The sequence below is a fragment of the Lacerta agilis genome, chromosome 10, assembly GCF_009819535.1.
Source record: "Lacerta agilis isolate rLacAgi1 chromosome 10, rLacAgi1.pri, whole genome shotgun sequence".
NCBI classification, from domain to species: Eukaryota; Metazoa; Chordata; class Lepidosauria; order Squamata; family Lacertidae; genus Lacerta; species Lacerta agilis.
Window position 1 is genome coordinate 17,916,436 of NC_046321.1, and position 19,636 is coordinate 17,936,071.

The window sequence follows — 19,636 nt, forward strand, 5'->3', positions numbered from 1 at the left end:
TATCCCTGTTAAAGCATCAGTAGTAAAAATTAAGAGCTCCCCACCTTTACAACATATACAGAGCAGGGAAGTCTTGTACAAACTTCGGCAAACTCAGGTCCGTGCCTAAGAGTAATAAGTATTTTCCTCACAGGGAGAAAAGGTTACTGGCTAAAAGTTTTAACATGCCAAAATGTGAGCACTACTTCTCTTTCAGAAAAACACACTAAATATTTTAATTCTCTTTTATGGCCTTTCATCTGAAGAAGCGTTGTGTGGGGAAAGAGGCTGAACCAAGATGATTTGCAGCAGCATTCAGCTCGATTATGGATTTTAGAGCCTTTTAAATATTATTTACAGTCATTTCGGGGGGGGGGGGAGATATGAACAGGTTTCTGAATTGGTGGAACTGAAGCAGTAAAAAATGGGATCCTGAAACCGTTGAAGGTCGGGGGGGGGGAGTCTTTTGGCAGCATAGCAGGCTTCTAAAGTGAAGAGAAAATCACTTTCAAGCCTTTCCAGAGAGAAAAAGAGGTTCTTTTTTACACCGACTGCTGTGGAAGTCACCACTCTTCCTGGTTGGAGATGGTTGGAGACTGGGGGCCTTGTGGCTCCGGCTTCTCAGTTGTGGACTTCTTATTGCTACAGCAGGGTTTGAAGAGGTGAGCATCTATAACAACTTCTCCAAAGCGGCCTGTGTAAATAATTCCACAGCAAATTTTTTGCCTTCAAGAGAAAAGAAGAAGATAAATTTGGATTTCATTTCATACATGTATTAATTTCGACAAAAGATGGACTTGATATGGCATACAAAAATATAATAATAATTAAAATCAGCTAACAGATAAGAATGAAACCATCACAGCAAGGTAAAGCAGCATTAAATCTAAGTGGTGTTCAATGAGATTACAAAGGATCAAAGCAGTTTAACCAGAAAATCGGGGGGAAATGTTACTCCTAAGATTCTTGTCTGAACAATGAAAGGTTTCACAGCTCATCCAAAGGCAAAAAAGCAGGGTGATAAACCTCTTCAGGTGTCCTGATGAAGAAGGCTCTGTCCCTATCACCCACCAAATTGATTTCTAACTACCACACAGCAGAAAAGCAGGTGCCAAGCTTAAGTTTTGAGCAGTTCTATATGAGTGAATGCAAACCTTAGTAATACCACTTTAGGAGGGTTGGGGAATTTTAGGAGAAGAAACAGTATTTTTTGGTGTGTCTAAAATGCTATTGGCCAGAGATTATAGAATGGTAGAGTTGGAAGGGACCCTGAGGGACATCTAGTCCAAACTCCTGCAATGCAGGAATCTCAGCTAAAGCATCCGTGACAGATGGCCATCCAAGCTCTGCTTAAAAACCTCCAAGAAACCTCCTCCTGAGGGAGTCCATTTCACTGCCAAACAGCTCTTACTGTCAGAAAGTTCTTCCTGATGTTTTTCTTGTAACGTGAAGCCACTGGTTTGGGTTCCGGAGCAGGAGAAAACAAGCTTGCTCCATCCTCCATGTGACAGCCCTTTAGATATTTAGAAGATGGCCGCTAAATCTCCTTTCAGTCTCCTCTGAAACTTATCTGGCCTAGAATCGGGTGTCTGAAGCGAGGGCATGGAATAGATTTTGCAGCTCCAGCAACACAGCATGGCTCCGGATAGCCCTGCTTCTGCCATGTCACATTCCTCCTGGGGTTTGTCTCCTGCACTGGGCCACCTTCCTCCTTCCTAGGGGCACCCCTGCTCTTCATTGCTGTTCTAGAACAGTCCATTTCGCTCTATTGAGAAATTTCTCATCCTGCCCAGTAATTCGAAGTGTGAATAGGGACAAGCCTGCTGGATCAGGCCAGTACGCCGTCTAGTCCAGCTTCTGGTTCCCACAGTGGCCAGTGCCTCTGGGGAGCCTGCAAACAGGACATGAGCACAGTAGCCCTGTGCCCACCTGCAATTCCTCGCAGCTGGTATTCAAAGACATAATGCCTGACAGTCAAAGCAGAACATAGCCTTTTCCTCCATCAATGTGTCTAATCCTCTTTTAAAGCCATCCAAATTGGTGACCATCACTGCCTCCAGTGGAAGCGAGTTCCATATGCACTACATGAAGAAGTACTGTACATTCTTTTATCAGTCCTGAATCTTCCAATATTCAGATTCAATGGATGTCAACAAGTTTCAGTGTTACACAAGAGGGAGAAAAACTTCTCTGAATCCACGTTCTCTGTGCCATGCCTAATTTTTTAAATATCTACCATGTCAGCTTGTATTCACTTTCTCTCTAGCCTTTTTTCACAGGGGAGTTTCTCCACCGCTTTGATCATTTCAGTTGCCTTTTTCTGTTGCTGCTTTCCAAGTGGTATACACTTGCTGGTGAGCAAGAAGGCTCCAGCTAGCAAGCATGCCCGACAGCCACAAATAGCCTTGCCCTCTGTGAATCTGTCTAATCCCCCTTTAAAGCCATCCAAGTTAATGGCTATCACCACACCCTGCAGCAGCAAAAGCCATAAATCGATGGTGCACTCCTAGACTTCTCGATCACAGTTTGTTATAGAGCAGGTGTACATATCTTTGCTAGGCAATACAAGCCTACACAGTATATGCAGCAACTAGCTAATCCTAAAGCAAGAGGGATACTTGGAGATCAATACTACTGCTGGCTACTGTCATGGCATCCATCATTTCCCTCTAAGAGAGGATTAATGGGGGGGAGCGGGGGGGGGGGGGGAGAAACAGCCCCAGGACTCTGGCTTTGCTTTCAAGAGAACAACAAGATGCCTTGTGACCCACTTCATGCTGTGCATGCTATCCAGTTACTTTATTTACATCCCTAAACACCACGTTGAGTCATCAGCTGTCTGCAAGTGCTCCCTAATTGCTAAACCGAACGGAAGCAAAAGAGCCTTGTAATTAAGATTACATTTATTGCAATTATGTGCATTTTTAACCTCTGCCTCTTCCTGTGTTTTCCTCCCGCTGTCTACTTTCCCCTTTGTCTGAAACTAAGACTGTAAGCCGCCTTCAAGCAGGGTCTTGCTGTAAACATTGTTTTTAAAAGTTTTATAAAGAGTCATATTTGTGTAGCTCTACAGTTGCTAGTTGTGCTTTGGAAATAGTACAGATTTCTACCATGAATTAAAGGAGTGTGCTGATTCTGTTTCAGGCTTCCTTTTCTTTTTACCTTTTCCAGTAAATGGGATCTAAGAAGGAGAAGACATGAGGGCGGCTGGAGCCAGCGGTCATCTCAGTGTCTGAGCCATCATCAGACTGATTGCTATAGCAGGGTGACTGGGCTGGAGAGGCACTTGAAGTAGTGCTGTGGGCATCAGAGTCTGTAAGGAAGAGGAAAAACAGTGTACTTAACTAGTTTTGCACATGTCTTTTATTTCTTTAGAATCTCAACTTTCAAAATCTCCAAGTTTCTGGTCCATATGATGATGAAGAAGAAGAGTTTGGATTTGATATCCCGCTTTTCACTACCCAAAGGAGTCTCAAAGCGGCTAACATTCTCCTTTCCCTTCCTCCCCCACAACAAACACTCTGTGAGGTGAGTGGGGCTGAGAGACTTCAGAGAAGTGTGACTAGCCCAAGGTCACCCAGCAGCTGCATGTGGAGGAGTGGAGACATGAACCCGGTTCCCCAGATAACGAGTCTACCGCTCTTAACCATCACACCACATACAGCACATTTCCACGGACTACTGAGACTACCCAAGTGTCTACCTACTATCAGTGTCTGGGGTGGGGAAACTTTTGCTTACAGGCCACATGTGGCCCACCAGGGGTCCCAATGTGGCTCACAAGGCTGTTTTCCCCAAACCACACCCATCCACCCGGCCCATGACATGATATGTGACTTCAGATGTGCAGCAGGTACTGACATGGCTTCAAAGAAACAATTGGGAGCTTAAAGTTGAACTCCTGATTCTCCCTTTGTTTAAACAAGATAGAAAGGGCACATCTTTCTTTGGGAGTGGGAAGTGGTTTCCATTGACATCTTCCCCTCCATTTTAACAGCAGTTTCAATGGAAACCACTTCCCCCTCCTGCAGCAAGGTTCAAAGAGCCGCCTACAGCAAACAGCCCTGTGCTGCTCTTTGAATCTCTGAAAATGTACCCCATATGGGGCTGGAGTGAGAAAGATCTGGCCCGGCAGCCATAAAAGGTTTTCCACCCCTGAGTTGAGCTTTCTCCTAGGTTCTCCTCAGGGTTGTTAGTATTTAATCCCCCATGTACTTATTACCCCAAATCCTGCAGAGAACCATTTGATAAAACCTTTGGAAGTTTGGAACATGCCATTTACCGTACCTATTGTGGGTGAGGAAGCTCCTGGATCCACCCTTGTCACTTCGGTGGCTAAGAGTACTTTTTACCAGCTACAGCTGGTGCACTAACTACCAACACTTTCAGACAGGGACAACTGGCCAAAGGTAACTCAGGACTTGATTACTGCAATTCTATGTAGGGCTACCCTTGGGCCTGGCCTCAAAGCTCTGGCTGGTGCAAAATGTTGCTGCTAGACTGTTGGTGGGGACAGACTACTGCCAGCACTTAACACCTGCCCACAAAGGTTGGTGCCAGGGAACAGGAAGCGCCCAGTGGGGCGGTGCAGGGGCTGTCAGGGGACAGAGAGGATAGCAGGGGAATCTCCAGCGGGAGCGACAAGCAGGAAGGTAGCCCAGTGGAGAGGTGGCTGGGGGATGCTCCAGAGACCCAACACCCACTCAGCAGGCACAGACAAGAGGGAACAACGACAGTTCCGTCGCCCCAATTACGTAGGGGTGTCAAATGCAAGGAGGGTAGGAGGAGAGTGGGGGTGCCCAAGTTCTTATATTGGGGGCGCTCCCGAAAAGCGCCACTTCCGGAATCTGAAAGTGACTAAGCTGGTCATGGACTTTTGAGCTCTGCACTGTACATATCTGCACAATAAAACCTGTAAATATACGGGACCTGAGTCGAGCCTCTTTACTTGCGAGGAACCACAGCAGAACCCTTACAGTTGGCTATTCAAATTCAGGGTTTTTTTATTGATTTACAATGCCCTTAACTTGGGTTCAGGATACTCAGGTTCAGGACCTCCTGGTCTCTTATAGACCTCCCTGGATCACTGAGATCTTAGGGGGAATCCCTGCCAGTGGTACCCATTGACTGAAGATGCATGGCTCATATCCACCAGGAGCCCTGCATTCAGTACTTTGAGGGCAATTTGGTGGAACTCCCTCCTGGCTGAGATTAGACGGCTCCTGCCCACTTCCTGTTGAATGCCAGATGCTTGACATTCAGTTATGCAGGGATTTTAAAATGTGTCTGGTTATTAATTTTAATTTATGCAATGTATGCTTTCAATTTTTATGTGCACTGCCTAGAACAGCCTTTGCTAAGCTGGTGTCCAAAACATCTTGAGTGCACCAGGCTGGCTTAGAAACTTTGGTAATTAAGTGGTATATAAATAGCTTAAATAAGACATTATTTTTTAAAAATAGCAGCAACATCTTTACTTATCTTGCCCTTCTCTGGATTGCTAAGGGTGGTGTCATCCCATTTCCATCCCCAAAACAACTGCAATATGAATTATTTCTTTGGGATAAGACTGTGAACATACACAAAGGGTGGGAGATAGTGACCAGCCAAATGGAAGACACATGTTTTGACCCATTTATGATAAAAATGGTTTGAAACAGATATAGGTCTATCCCTTAGGTTGCAAATACAGCCAGGTTTGGTAGGGATTTTCAGCTTGATTGAATTTCCAATTTTACGCTGCAACTAAGCCACTGGAACTGCAGAAACAATACTTTCAAAGTCCTCCAGTAATGTTCCTTTGCTCAGGTCCAAGAATAAGCAAGACACATACTGTAAAAAATACTGTAGGGCTGTGAAACTAGTAAGATTTAAAGCCAGCCTCTTAGATTTAGGAGGGAGTATTCCAGGGTAGCCAACATGGTGGATTTTTGGAATTTCATACTGCCTCTATACACCAAAGGCCCTCTCCTGTGATATATATTACAGCCATTCAGAGACAAGGACCACTGCACCAAATCAAGCCCATTAATGGAAAAAGCAGCTAGGATTAACATACTGTGTCTCTTCAACTCTTTCTGCAGCTTGCTTATCTGATTGCTCTTCAGCCTGCTGCCAGAAAGGGTTTTCATCTTCTTTGGCTTCAATGTCGTCTTAAGACTCGGTCCAGCTCTTGCATCCACCACCTGGAAAAGGACAGCAAGAAAAAAGTTTGTTTCGTCGACTCTCATCTGATTACTGTAATTTTTTTAAGTGTCTTTTTATTAAAGATTTACTTGGTTTACAAAAGTATGTGCAATGTCTCTCTTTTTCAAGTAACATTTTTTACAGATCAGTTTCATTTGTTGAGACATTAGGAAGAAAGGGGGGAGAGAGGTGGGGGGGAAAGATGGGTGGGGTGGGGTCGGGTGACTATGTTTCTATTTTACTTAATGTATGTGGGGTTTTGTGTCAGCGTCGCTTGTGCAGGTTCTCTGCCATTCACTTGTGTTCCATTGGTGGTGAGAGAAGTTGGGGTTGGCCTAGGGTGTGATTGTTCATTTGTGGTTGTCACTGTCTTGTTGGGCTGTGTATGTGATAAAAGGGGAGCCGTACCAGGGTGAGTGAAGGCATCTTCTTCTATTTGTCCCTGTGTCAGTTTCAGTATATTGGTTAATTTTTCTAGTAGGGCTGTTTCCCATACTATTTTGTACTATTGGTCCATGCTTACTCCTGACAGGTCTCTCCAGTGTCTGGTTATGATTTTCTGGCTGCTGAAAGTAGGTGGGTTATGAGTTCTTTGTAGTGTAAATGGACATTATTGTCTCGGAAGATGTTTAGTAGGGCCAATTCTGGGGTGAATTCTAATACTTGCTTAGTTACTTTACATATTTCTCGTATGGCTGTTGTCCAGAATAGTTGGATTTTGGGGCATCTCATCTGATGAATTGTAACAATAAGCAATGGTGCAAAAACTGCAAAACCTTTTTTAATGGGGAAAGCGGCTGTGTGCTGATTTGCATGCAAGAGTTTGCTTTATACTGCTCAGGCTCTACTGTGCTTTAAAACAAATAATAAAATAATAATTGAAACCCAGCACCCAAGACCTTTCAGGTTCAGTGCCAAGTAAAGCTGGATGCTTTGAACAGTATACATTATGCAAATAAAGCAAAATTTGACTAAATTATGCTCACCTTATCTACCATTGGTGTCATTTGCCTAATTTAACCCGATTTTGCACACCACAAGGATGAAGGAAATGTCAGCCTCAACTACTGGAAATCTCATTCAGCCATACCTGATACATGCATGGTTTGTAGGTTTTCAAGCCTGACTGCAGCCATAAGGAGAATAACCTGGGTTCTGTTGGTTTGTTTTAAAAAGGTTAAGCTTTAAACCATCATCAAGTAGCCAAGCTGTAATTACAGTATTGCCACATTTTTGTGGATGCACTCCTGCAGAATCAATGCAAACACTTAGCCTTGTATACACCAATGGAGAGTATAATAAACTATTGTGCCATACCAGGGTTGACAGGTTGCAACCCAGAAATCCACACCCACCCTTTGAATTGTTCCGGTGCACTGGGAGATGATGCTTCTGCCCCCTGCTGCTTATCTACCTGCTCCTACACCTAATGTGCAGCATACCTCTACTCATAATAGCTAACCAGTGTCCTTCAACCTGGTGCCCTCCAGATGTTGCTGGACTACAACTCCCATCAATTCCTGATTAGTGGCTAAGCTCACTGGGCATCAGAGGAGTTGTAGTCACACTGTATCTGGTCCTGTTGTGGCTTATGCAACTCTCCCTCCCAGTCCTATTTATCGAGTATATTAATGCCTTATGAGTCATAACATCCATTAAGGCAGGTAACGGCAGAACCATAATACCAGCTGTTCTACACATTGTACACACAATGGCTATTAAGAAGGAAACTCTTCTACCAACCCAAGCCATCGTGGTCAGTGATCATGGAAGGTGTAGTCCTGCAAGATTTCGAGGGCACCAGGCTGGCTACTCCTACCATGATACAGGATGAGAGATGGCAAACTCACATGATTCCAGTTCTTTTTTGATCCTGCTGGCAGTTTTTTCCATCTTTTCACCAGAAGCACACAAGCGTTGCAAATATCTCCTGAGCGGGCCTCGTGCAGACTGTGAGAAGAACACAATATAGTTCAATTGCTTGGTTATACTAGAAGCAGATCAACAGAGAGAAAGGCACACAACACAACACACCTTTGGTTTTCAGGCTTCACTGAATTTTGTAACAGCCTTCGGCTCAGAAAACCCAACACAGTACTGGAATGGCACCAACTCTTACCCAAAGCAGTTCTGGAAGTCCTTTTCATAACGCTTGCTGTCAGTGAAGCGAGAACTGGAAGACTTTGCTCTGCAAATGCAGCAACCTTCTAAGCTCCGGTACATCTTCGGTTTGTGAAAGCCAAACATCTTTTCTTCCCTTCTTTAGCCTGTTGGGATGAGGGAGGTTGGGAAGGAAAGAAAGGAGGTGATCAAGTTTCAAAAAGGAACAAAAGTAGGCAACATTTAAAAAGCAGCTGTGGTGTCTACCCCCCCCCCCCCGCATCTGCCATGTGCAACTCTGCAAACCAACACCGCATCACAGTCAGAAATGCCCAGTGGGAGACGATCCATTATTCATGATCCCTGTCCCACACCATTTCCCATTAAGGACAGGTGTCTCAGATACATTTCCGTTTCTCTCGATCGCCAGCAGCGCATGCTTTTGTGTCGCCCCCTCGTTCAACGCAGAGGACACCACAGGAAATTCAGCCAGGCATGTAACAAGGTGACCCAAGTGGCTGCAGTTAACGCAGGGGAAAAGGGGGAAGTTGCCCCATAAAAAGGTGCATTCCATGTCACCACGTTTGTCTCAAAAGTTATTTCAGGTAGATTCGTTGGCTTCAAATGTGGAAGGGAGAAAACAGGCATACACCACTCAAAAGAAAACCACTCAGAATGGGAATCTATGTCCACCGATATTGTTCCTAATTTTTAAAGAAAAAAATCCAAAAACTACATTTCCGTGCTATTATTGCTACTGTGCTATAAAAGTACAGGGTGGCCCGAAATAGCTATACTTCCCTCAGGACCTGCACAAGGGCCCATCAATGATAACCCTTTAGGGCCTCCGAAGATCAGGACTGTATCCAAACCATATTTATATATCGCCTGGCCTTGGCTGGTGCTTACATGGGTCTTTAATTCTTGGCCCATTTCAGCTGTGCATGTTTTATAGCTATAATACTACAATGCAACATATCAGACTTATATTAAATAAGAATACAGAAGCACAGTTATTTGCCAGAGGCAAATCTCAACTGAAGGGACGCTGACTTCACAGTTCCGTCAACTGGGAAGCCCAGCCATCGCCTTGAACATGCAAGGAATGTGCCTCGCGACTAAGCTATGGCATCTCACCAGAGTACTGGGCCTGGTCACACAGAGGCCTGGCAAGAGGGTGGGGGCCCCCGAGGAAGAGACACAGATGCCAAGGACAAAGTTGGCAAGGCTTTCTGTTGTTGACAGGTCTAATTTTTGTGCACCTGCAAGAAAAGCTTCCATCCAGTTTCACGAGGCTGGATTTTCATCTGGCCAGGAATGAGCCTGCAGTTCACACCAGAATCTAAACCAAAAAGCGGCTTGTGGGTGTGCCCTTTATTTATTTCTTTAATTTATATACCCCCTTTTCTTCCAAGGAGCTATCTCTCTTTCACCAGCAACTACTCCACAGGCAAAAAATCCCTTTTGTGCCAAGGGTGCCGCGTGTCAACTGTTGGGGCAGGGGCAAAGCCAGTGGTGGGTGGTGCCACCCCCTTTCCACTCCTGGAGCCCCATCCTCTCTTTCACACTTCCTCCCCACCCAGCAGGCTACTAGGGAGGGGCAGAAGTCCACACTGATCACTTGCAAGGGGGCTCTTATCCTACCTTCCCTCTGGAGTCTGGACTCCCCCTCCTTGCATGAAATTAAGCCCTATGTGATGCCTGACTCCTCCTGGAATTTATGGCCAGTTCTATTGGAGATGTGGAATTCTGGGACTGAATATGGTCCAGGTCTCTGCCTAGCCCTTGGAGCTCTCCCCATCCCTCACCCACTCCCAAGTCACAGCCCTTGGCAGCCCTGCTTTACCTCCCCCTTTCCAGTGTTTCTGCCCAGCTGCGATGTGACCCTGCACTCTTGATAATGTCTTCCTTATCTGGGAGGAGGAGGATAGAGAGGAAAACAGGAGAGCAAAGAAACCAGCCTACTGCAAAAATCAACATTAGCATTTCTTGCTCAGCTCATGTTTACCTCTGGTCCCATCCACTCCCAATTTGTGAAGGAGGCAAAGCAGCCACCTGGGCTGGAAAAAAAAGTCCGCGCTTCATTTTATATCTACCCTCTTTGCTTTGTTTTTGGAGGGGATGATTTGGCAAAGACTGGGAGCTGAGTCAGGTGCTGCTGTCCACAGTGAATCTGCACAGCTGCTGCCCCGTGGCAGCAATTCCAAGCATGCTTCAATCAAGAAGCAAGTCCCACTGAAGTCAGGAGGACTTGCTTCCAACTAAGCATACTGTATTTAGGAACCGGAAGCTGCAGTTACAGCAGAATGCTCCGGCACAATCGCTGGCAGGAGTGAGACCCTGTCAGCATGTAAGCCCTTTACTCAGAGGTCTGCCCTGCTTGCCGACTTGCTACTGGGCCAAGTTCAAGTATATAAAGCCCTTAACAGCACGGAACCAGTTTACCTGCAAAATTGCCTGGGAACTGCAGCCCTGTGAGAGGTAAACTATAGTTCCCAGGATTCTTTGGGCTGTAGGCAACCATAGGCCTGCTTTGTTGCACAGGAGCCGGGCTAGACAGAACAGGATGGAGCGGAGCAAGAAATGCGAGTTTAAATCATTTTTAAAAAACCAAAAAACCTGATTAGCTTTTCACAAAAGAAATCAGCCCTTTCACTCAGAAAGGGATCTCAAACCAAGTTTGATGCCCTGTGCTGCTTCAGACAAGAGGAAGCTGCAATTATCCAGTTGTACAGAATGAAACAAAACACATTTAAGAGTGCAAGTGTTAGAAATTGGGGGTGGGGGTGGGGAATGCAGAGGAAAATACACCACATCACTTGTTTTCTAATAATCTCACTGCCAGGCAGTTCTGTTGCTACTGTTCTTATTAATAAAACAGAGGCATCAATGTACACAGCATTTTACAGAGGTTTAAAAGGCAAAAGAAGAAGTCGTACCAGCACTTGAAGATCTTGCACTGAAATTGATTTAAGATACCATGCCTCAGTTGCTAAGACTTCTACTGAGTGTTGTTCTACTGAGCTCTGGGCACACTTTTGCAAGGGAATGCGGCATTTAACTCATACCTTTTAATGACAGGACTACCAGAGGGCAAATGGGAGTCCAAGAGTGATCTCTGAAGCCACCAGTACTTTTCTGCAGTTTCTTGCCAAAACAATTACCAGTACTTCCAAAATCCTTAAACTCCCAGTTTTGGAGAAGAGCTGTAGATGAAGCACATGTTCTGCCTGCAGGAAGGCCCAAAATCAGCCTGTAGCATCTCCACGAAGGGCTGGGGAAGACTGCTGTCCAAAATCCTGCTGCCAGTCAGTGTAGAAGGAAAATACTGAACTGGATGGGCTAAGCATTTGTCTCAGTACAAGGCAAGCTTCTTAAGCTCCCCAATGCCTGGAATCAGCCTACAACCTTTTGCAGAGATGCAGCTATTTAGGCTGAGTGATGCAAATGGTCAGAAGAGATTCTCAGGTTTCTTTCAGCCTGAAACAAGAGGTGATGGACTCTCCTTACTTGGAGGTTTTTAAACAGAGGTTGGATAGGCCACCTGTAATGGATGCTTTAGCTGAGATTCCTGCACTTCAGGGGGTTGGACTAGATGACTCTTGGGACCCTTCCAACTCCACAATTCCATGATTTTTTTTTACACCTGTGTGTACCACAAAGGACAAGCAACAGATATGTCAATGTACATTAAGGGCATTTATCTCTGGAAGTAAGGGTGGATCACCTTGGGAAACTATTAAGCACTGCAACTAAAAGCCAATGAACTTCAAAACAGAAAAGTAGTAAAAGAAATATTTTGTTTCTATGGTGGTTTTATGGTGGAATGTTTAGTCTCCCAAAGTGCTTTATAATGCTTCTCTCATTCATAACAACCCAGTCGTGAGCCATTCTTTTTTTTAATTTTATTGCACACACATGAGTAATGCCAAGTTTAGATTTCAAACAAAAACAAACAATAACTAGGAATTTGGGGTTGAATGCTGGTGATCATTTCCGAATCCAGATCCAGCCGTTTGGGGGCAATTCCAAAACTTACTATTGCTTTCAAGCCGGCCTGTCTGCAAGAGTCACGCTTACATGAAAGAGCCTTACATACCACCCCCCTTCTGATAATCTGCTTTCTCAAGAGGCCAATTCATCTGCCAAAAACCTTCTGCAATGCAACCTTGTGAGATGAAGCCTTGATACAGTTTGCCTGGGAGAAAAACACCCGTGTGTGGAAACACCTGGAGCCTTTATTTTGAGAATGAAGGGTAACAATGAACAAACTGAACCACAACTGGAGGCCACGGAAACAGAATCTGCTGCTTCCCATTGGCAAGCAAGCGATGGCCCTTCTTCCTTTGGCAGATGACTATTTTTAACTTAAGCCTACACTATGCAAGGCCAACCTCCACCAAACTTCAAATCATTCTAGGCAGGACATAGAGCTGCCTGTCATTTATCTACCTGCACTTTTATTCCCATTTCTCCCTCAAAACTGGATGATACCAAGCACAGCCCCAAACTACTGGACGTAAGATCTGCAAGTAGATAAAAGGATCAGAGCCCTTGCAGCTAATATCATGGACAGCCTTGGGCTCAGGAATTTCCTTCCCTCCCACCAACCTTTTACTGATCTTCAAGCCACAGTACAAACCTCCCATTTGACAAGAGAATTCCTTGGCTCGCATGTTACTTCGTTATCTTCCGACAGAAGGAAGTTTACAAAAGATATGCATCTGTACAGGCTTATATATTCTTTTAAACCAGTATTTCCAACCTGTTTTTAAAAAGTAGTAATTGTAGGGGGGAACATTATCACAATTTAAGTTTGTTCCAGAAGTGTAAGACCCATCTTTTTGTAAACTTATCTTCTTGGAAGTTAATCATTTCTCATCTTTGATAGTTCAGTTAAGTAGTGTCACATACTTTTTCTTTAGCTATTTCTTTACAGGAGGCGTTTTATCCTTTTTCCAGTTCTGACTATTCTTGCATACATTAGTACACTTGTAATAGTGTCAGGGTTTTTGTTTTGTCTTGTTTTACTTCTCTCCGAATAGCACAAAGGAAGGTATTTGTAGGAATTCCTAGTTATATTGCACCCTGCTATTTCTTGTATAATGTACATTATACAAGAATGTATAATTCATTCGGCTTCTATATCCATAATTTTATTTTCTTTGCTTTTCTTTAAACTACAAAGTCTCAGATGTGGCAACCTTTCTCGACAGGGGGGTTGCTCCATCCCCATGACCATCTGGGTTGGATACATGCAATCCTATTCACCGACTGTCCAATAAAACAGTATTTTACTATGCCCGATGCAAATCTAAATGCTCTCTATGCAATACTTGTAAAACTATGTTAAGCAATGCTTCTTAAACACACACACTCCATCTCAATATGGGATTGTGATTCTCTCAATTCCATCAATGACTATTACTGTATTTTTTCCCATCCCTCAAACAAATTAGCAATGTCAGCATACTAGTGGGTGGGGTAAAATCCTGTAATATATACAAGGCTTACTATTCTAGGACTGGTTACAGGTAGGTAGCCGTGTTGGTCTGCCGTAGTAAAAAAATATATTTTATTTTTTTAAAATTCCTTCCAGTAGAACCTTAAGAGACCAACTAAGTTTGTTCTTGGTATGAGCTTTCGTGTGCATGCACAACTCTGCCTTCCCTTCAAGATACTTGTATTTCAGCAGGATTCTGGTCCTATGCTGTGACAAGAGGCCTTCCCAGACCAACACAGATGGGAGATACCAGGGATCAAATATGGGGCCCTGCACATGCTCTGCCACTAGGTGGATCGTGGCCTGATCTAGCAAGACGCTTACTGGTACATCCTTCACCAAGAGTGCACACTCAGGAGGACCATGCAACACAGCCATGTTTTAACTTCGAGAGACCTCCAAGGTGGATCAATGGGGTTCTAGTAAAAAAAAAAAATCAATTCAGGCTAGCCCTGCTTTAAAAGGAGCATCCCAAGGAGAGAATGCGCCATTCTAGATCAAGAAACCCATGTGCTAAAACTCTAACCAGGTTCTTCACTGGCCCAAGTTTGCTCTTTCTGTTGCGAAAGATCACCGGATTACCAAGCTTCATTATCGAAAACTCCTTGGGTGGTCACAGGAAAGCCTCTCTCAGCCTTTCAATCAACAGCAAGTTGCTTCACAAGGTTGATCCTGTGGGAATTAAGCATGGACTGAAAGGCTGGCGTGCCTTAAAATGGCTAGGTAATGCTATTAGTAGCAAGAACTATTTCTTTAAAAAAAACTCTGGACTCAGTTTGTTAAAGATAACAGTCTCTCTCTCTTAATTCAATGAAGTTTAAATAGGTGTAGAATGATTATCTGTGGTTGCTTAAACAATACTTCGTTGCAATATATTGGTGTGGCCTATAAAACACAGGGTGGGCCACTTTTCTCCTGCATTCCTTTGGGAGTAATCTGCAAGGGGTGGGGCAGGATCTCAAAGGGACAAAAGTGGGGGGGGGGAATGGGTGAGTCCACTCCCTGTTTCTCTCTCTCTCTTTCCAGTGCCCCCTTCTCCTCCCTCCTTCCCTTGTGGGCCATCAGGAGAAGGACTGCTCTTGTCAGAGGTCTGAATTGCTTGCCTGCAGAAGGCTGTTGAAATTAGATGCAGGTTACCCACACTTTATCTCCATGGAATAACATAAATGCAAAGCAAGCCAGGTCCCTCTGCAGAGATGCTGACAGTTTAATTTTTGATGCTAGAGGGTTGCATCCATTGACATTGTCCTCCTGGAGCAAGGTCTTCTGTGTGCATAATGGGGCTTCTTCTCCCTCTCAGTGTGTGCCTCCCCACACACCCTCCAGAGCAGATTCTGGGAGTGTGCCGGGCAAGGAAGTCCCACCGCGCTGGTGGAAGTCCTTGCACCAATGGGACAACTTTGTTGGATGCAATCCAAAGATAATAAAAGGGATGAACCTAAGCAAACACAGTTCCAAGTACTTGGAGATGAGGAGATACATGCAGCCCAATTCTGTACGTGTTTACTTGCGATGAAACTCCAGTGAGTTCAATGAGCCTTAATCCCAGCCTTAGAAGAGCCTATTGGGCCACATAGCCCTGCATCCTGTTCTCACAGTAGCCAACAAGATTCCTGTGGGAAACCCTCAAGCAGGGTCTGAGTGCAAGAGCACCTTGCCCATCTGCAAATCCCAGCAACTGGTATTGAGAGGCCTACTGCCTCTGGCAAGGGAGGTGCAGCATAGCCTTATCCCCCATGAAACTTGCCCAGTCCTATTTTAAACCCATCCAGGTTGGTGAAGGATCACTACCGCCTTCGGGAGTTCCGTGGTTTTAACTACACGCTGTATGAATAAGTACTTTCTTTTACCAAAGATGTCCTTTAATTCCTGCCCTAGATACCTACTTTGCTGCCAGTACCTGGATAAAAATAACAGCTTTTTCACACAACACTAAAAATTACCTCTGAGTTTCTGTTGCAGTATAGAAGTTGCATGTGAATGCTCCTCTCTGTGCTCCTTAAGGACCCCTCTACTGTAAATGAACACTAAAAGAGGTGGGAAAATACAATGGGACTTTGAACATCATGTTTTAAAAGACCCTCAACTGTCTCCATCCATACATTGAAAGCTGTGTGCATGTATATATAAAGTGATTACAGCAGGAAAGAGTTTCCAAGCATTTAAGCCATTTTTTTAAACAAAACGAAACACTGTGCAAAAGAAGACCACCACACCACGCCACGGCGGAGAGGCAAACCCTGCCTCCAACAAAGACCACCCACCCACATCCACCTCAGCCAAGGACGACCTACTTTTCAAAACAGGCAGTAATGATCAGAGAGACACCAAGATCTGAGGTCTCTCTTAGGCACAGGTGCAAGGAACTCTGCTTGCCCAGGAACAAAATATGTAATACACACTCTCTAGAAGCTGGGGGGGGGGGGAGCAACAGTCACAGCTATGCTTATGCAGGAGGAGAATGTGCCAATCTACCTGCCAAGCTCAGCCACTGCCATGAGGTCTCTCCATGTAATGCCCAAATGTGCAATGAGAGGATACTGTACTGTTGTTTACTTGTAGGATCTGATGGTTAAAAGAAGCCAACAATGGAGGGAGGTGGGAGAAGGGACTCACTCATGCATAGGCATTGCAAATCATTACACACACACACACCAAATAAAAGGCAATCAAAAGCTGTCTACGTATCCTGTTCCGCTTCCGACTAGCTCTGCAGTTAAGGGGCTGCCATGGAAGGAAGCGTCATAATATTCCCCCCTCCAGAGGCCGCCTAATCTCCCGAGTGCTACTGGTGGTAGTCTCTGCGCAAGGGGGGGGGGGGAGCGAGCGAGCGAGCGAGAGATCGGGGTTATCATAGCTACTGACACGGATTTTACACACACACACACACACACACACACAAAAATATATATAAATAAAAAATGCGGGAGAACAGTCTGCCCACCTTCCCCCCCTCCCACGCAGAAAGAGGGAAAGTGGCATCCCAGGCAAAGTGACTTTAGTTTCGAACGCTTATTTTATTAAAACCATAATGAGAAACAGCAGGTTGCGCTGGCGCTCTCACCAAATTTGTGTGTGTGTTTCTGTCCACACACCCACACCCACACGGTGGGAGATGGAAAGCAAAGTAATGGATCCTCCTCATTAAGTAACCAGGGAAAGTTTACTCCTCCGCATTCTCGTAGAACAAAAGAGACGAGAAAGGTTCCCACCCGCCCCCTCCATCCCATCTCCGCCGCGACCAGCAGCACTTCCTGCTCACTAATGCCGCCGCCCCCCCCCCCCCACCGACGCCCCGCTAAGCTCCTGCGTGCATATCGGGTGGGTGTGAGCGCGCGATCTGCCCGCGATGGTAGGAACTGGTTCCTCCTCATGGCTTTGCCCTGACGTAATTCAAACATGGCAACAGTTCCGACTTCAAAGCGGGATCGGCGAGACCTCCCATAAACACGCGCCACGAGGGGAGAGCAAAACGCGCTTTAACCCTGCACAAATGCACAAAAGCGCGCACCAATAAAGCAAACATGACATTTATTCCTTCCAGCTCTCTCTTTCCCTGTTAATTAATGACCGAGCCTGGGACAGGCAGCAACCAGAGCGCGTGTTTGTTCCAACACTCCGCTCGGTCCCTCGAAGGCGCTTCCTGCCTCTGAGACACCTAAACACGCCTCCTCCGCCTCCTCTTCCCTGCACGCGGCGTGGTACCTTGCACTGGGGGGGGGGGCGCAGTATCTGAAGTTTAACCTCAAAATATTTTTTTTAAAAAAGTCCTCAAGAAGCAGAGGCCGTCGGAGCCGCCGCGACCTCGTGCGTATTTCGTGCTCCGATTTCGGATGCAACACGGTTCGTGCGTGTTTATGTGTCGAAGGGATAGAAAGGAGCGCTGCCGCCCCGCCCCCCCCCCCCCGCCTCTCGCGCGCCGCGCCGTTTGCAAAGCCCAGCAGCCACATGCTCTATATAAGCCCTTTGTTTTGCCTACATGCGGCAAACAAGGTAGTAGCCGGGGCTGTTTGCTTCAGCGGAGTGGAATTCGAAAACAAAAGATTACATTTATGAGACGCGCGGGAAAGGGAGGAAAGGTTCTAGGTCGACTTTAAAGGAAAACAAGATTAGTATTGCACGGCGGCGCGGGCGGGGAGAGGCGGATGTGCAGCCAGGCGACTGTTAAAAAATAAAAGTTCCGATCAAAGTTGTGTACAGCACTTTTAAGAGTGTCTGCTTTGAAAGTGGCAGGATACCCCCCCTCATAGCTGCCAACTTTTCCCTTTTTTTAAGGGAAATTCCCTTATTCCGAATAGGATTCCTCGCAAGAAAAGGGGAAAGTTGACAGCTATGCCCCCCCCCTTTCCAGGCCGCATTCTCACCCACCCAACTCAGGTGGTTAATGACATGGTACTGTAGTCTGATAAAACAGCTTTTTAATTTTTTATATTAAAAAAGCCGAAATTAACACCACAATCCTAACCATGTCAACTCATAAGAAAGTGCAGCTTTGTTGAATAGGGATTACTCCCTGGTAAGTAGCTTTAGGATTGCAATTTTAAAAGACTTGCGTAGCTTGGAGCACGTGTCATGTCAGATTGCACAAAAACAAAAGATCCCTTCGTTTCAAGTAACTCAGTTGCTGCTGAAACTCAAGTCACCTCCAAAAGGCATGGGCAAATCACTCCAAGGGTAACCCGCCCCGCCTCTGTCCTGCTGTAGCCCATTCCTCCGAGGAAACATACCCCGACACCGCCATGGCTGCTACCCGCTTGCCATGCAACGCGGTGCAACTTTCCCCTTGCGGAATCAATCTACAGGTGTATCATTTGCAGAAAGGAACGCGGACCCCGGGAACGTTCGGAAATGGAACACCCGCGTAGCCAACATTCCAAACCTCGCCTCGAATCCTAAGCCGGTTTAGCCGACCTCGAGGGATTTGTTGCAAACCTTATTCCCCCTCCCCCTCCCTTTTGCTTCCCATTGTCGCCGGTCCCGCGTCCATAGCTGTAACGGACAACACAAATCTGACCGCCTCCAACACGACACAGCAAATTGCTGCCCCAAATCCCACATTTTATTACTCGGAAGTAGAAACCCATTAACTTTCATTCTACTGTGAAGGGTAGCCGGGATTGCAGCAATCACCTCGCTTCCTTTCTGTTACGAGAGAGGAGCGAACAAACAACTTTTTAAAACTGGGAACTCCTCGCTCCGGGGCCCGACCCGCTCCACCGCGATCCAAAGCACTAACTGCATTAAAACACCCAGCGATTTCCAAGTTCTCTTTACGATCGTGTCGAACAAAGCGGATTCAATTGGGAGGGGTAGTGGAACAGATAGAGAAACTCATCCCACAACTGTTTTCCTTCATGGGGGGGGGGGGGTCGTCACTCCGCCACATGCTCGACCTACAACAATACAAGCAGCGTTTCGCTACCCCAGTTTCTTCCGCCACAGGATACCCCTCCAAAATGCAAAACATTCCAGAGAATAACGCCAGCTACACACCGTCTCACCTACAAACACCCCCCTTGCATATATACGACGTCCTCCTGATAACTAGTTTGCTTGTAGAAAGGCAGGTCAATTAAAATTTTTAAAACGCACAAATAAAGAGCACAAAACTTGTCCGACCCCGCTCCCCATGTTTCAGATGTACAGCTACTATTTTAAATATATATTTCCCAACTGGAAACGACGAACATTTAAAAGGATTTACCTCCAACAAATCAATAGCGTGCTGGGTTGTGCAGAGCGATCTTCCTCCCCCCTCCTCTGCGCGGTCTCGTTGTCTAGCTCCTGCGTCTGGAGAGATGCAAGCTCTGGAGTCATTGGCTTAACTTCCAGGCGGTGTGCGCATGCGCGGTTCCCACGACTCCGTAC

General features: G+C 45.7%; 1 protein-coding gene across 1 annotated transcript; it reads right to left on the minus strand.

Annotated features, from left to right (window-relative positions):
• Nucleotides 1–429: 429 nt before the first annotated feature.
• SINHCAF (SIN3-HDAC complex associated factor) lies at nt 430–19,636 on the minus strand. The gene is made up of 6 exons (XM_033163471.1): nt 19,473–19,636; nt 8,285–8,432; nt 8,016–8,115; nt 6,038–6,164; nt 3,142–3,292; nt 430–705 (listed from the first exon to the last, which is right to left on the minus strand). The coding sequence occupies exons 2-6, from the start codon at nt 8,410–8,412 to the stop codon at nt 543–545; spliced, it is 669 nt and encodes a 222-aa protein (XP_033019362.1). The 5' UTR covers nt 8,413–8,432; nt 19,473–19,636; the 3' UTR covers nt 430–542.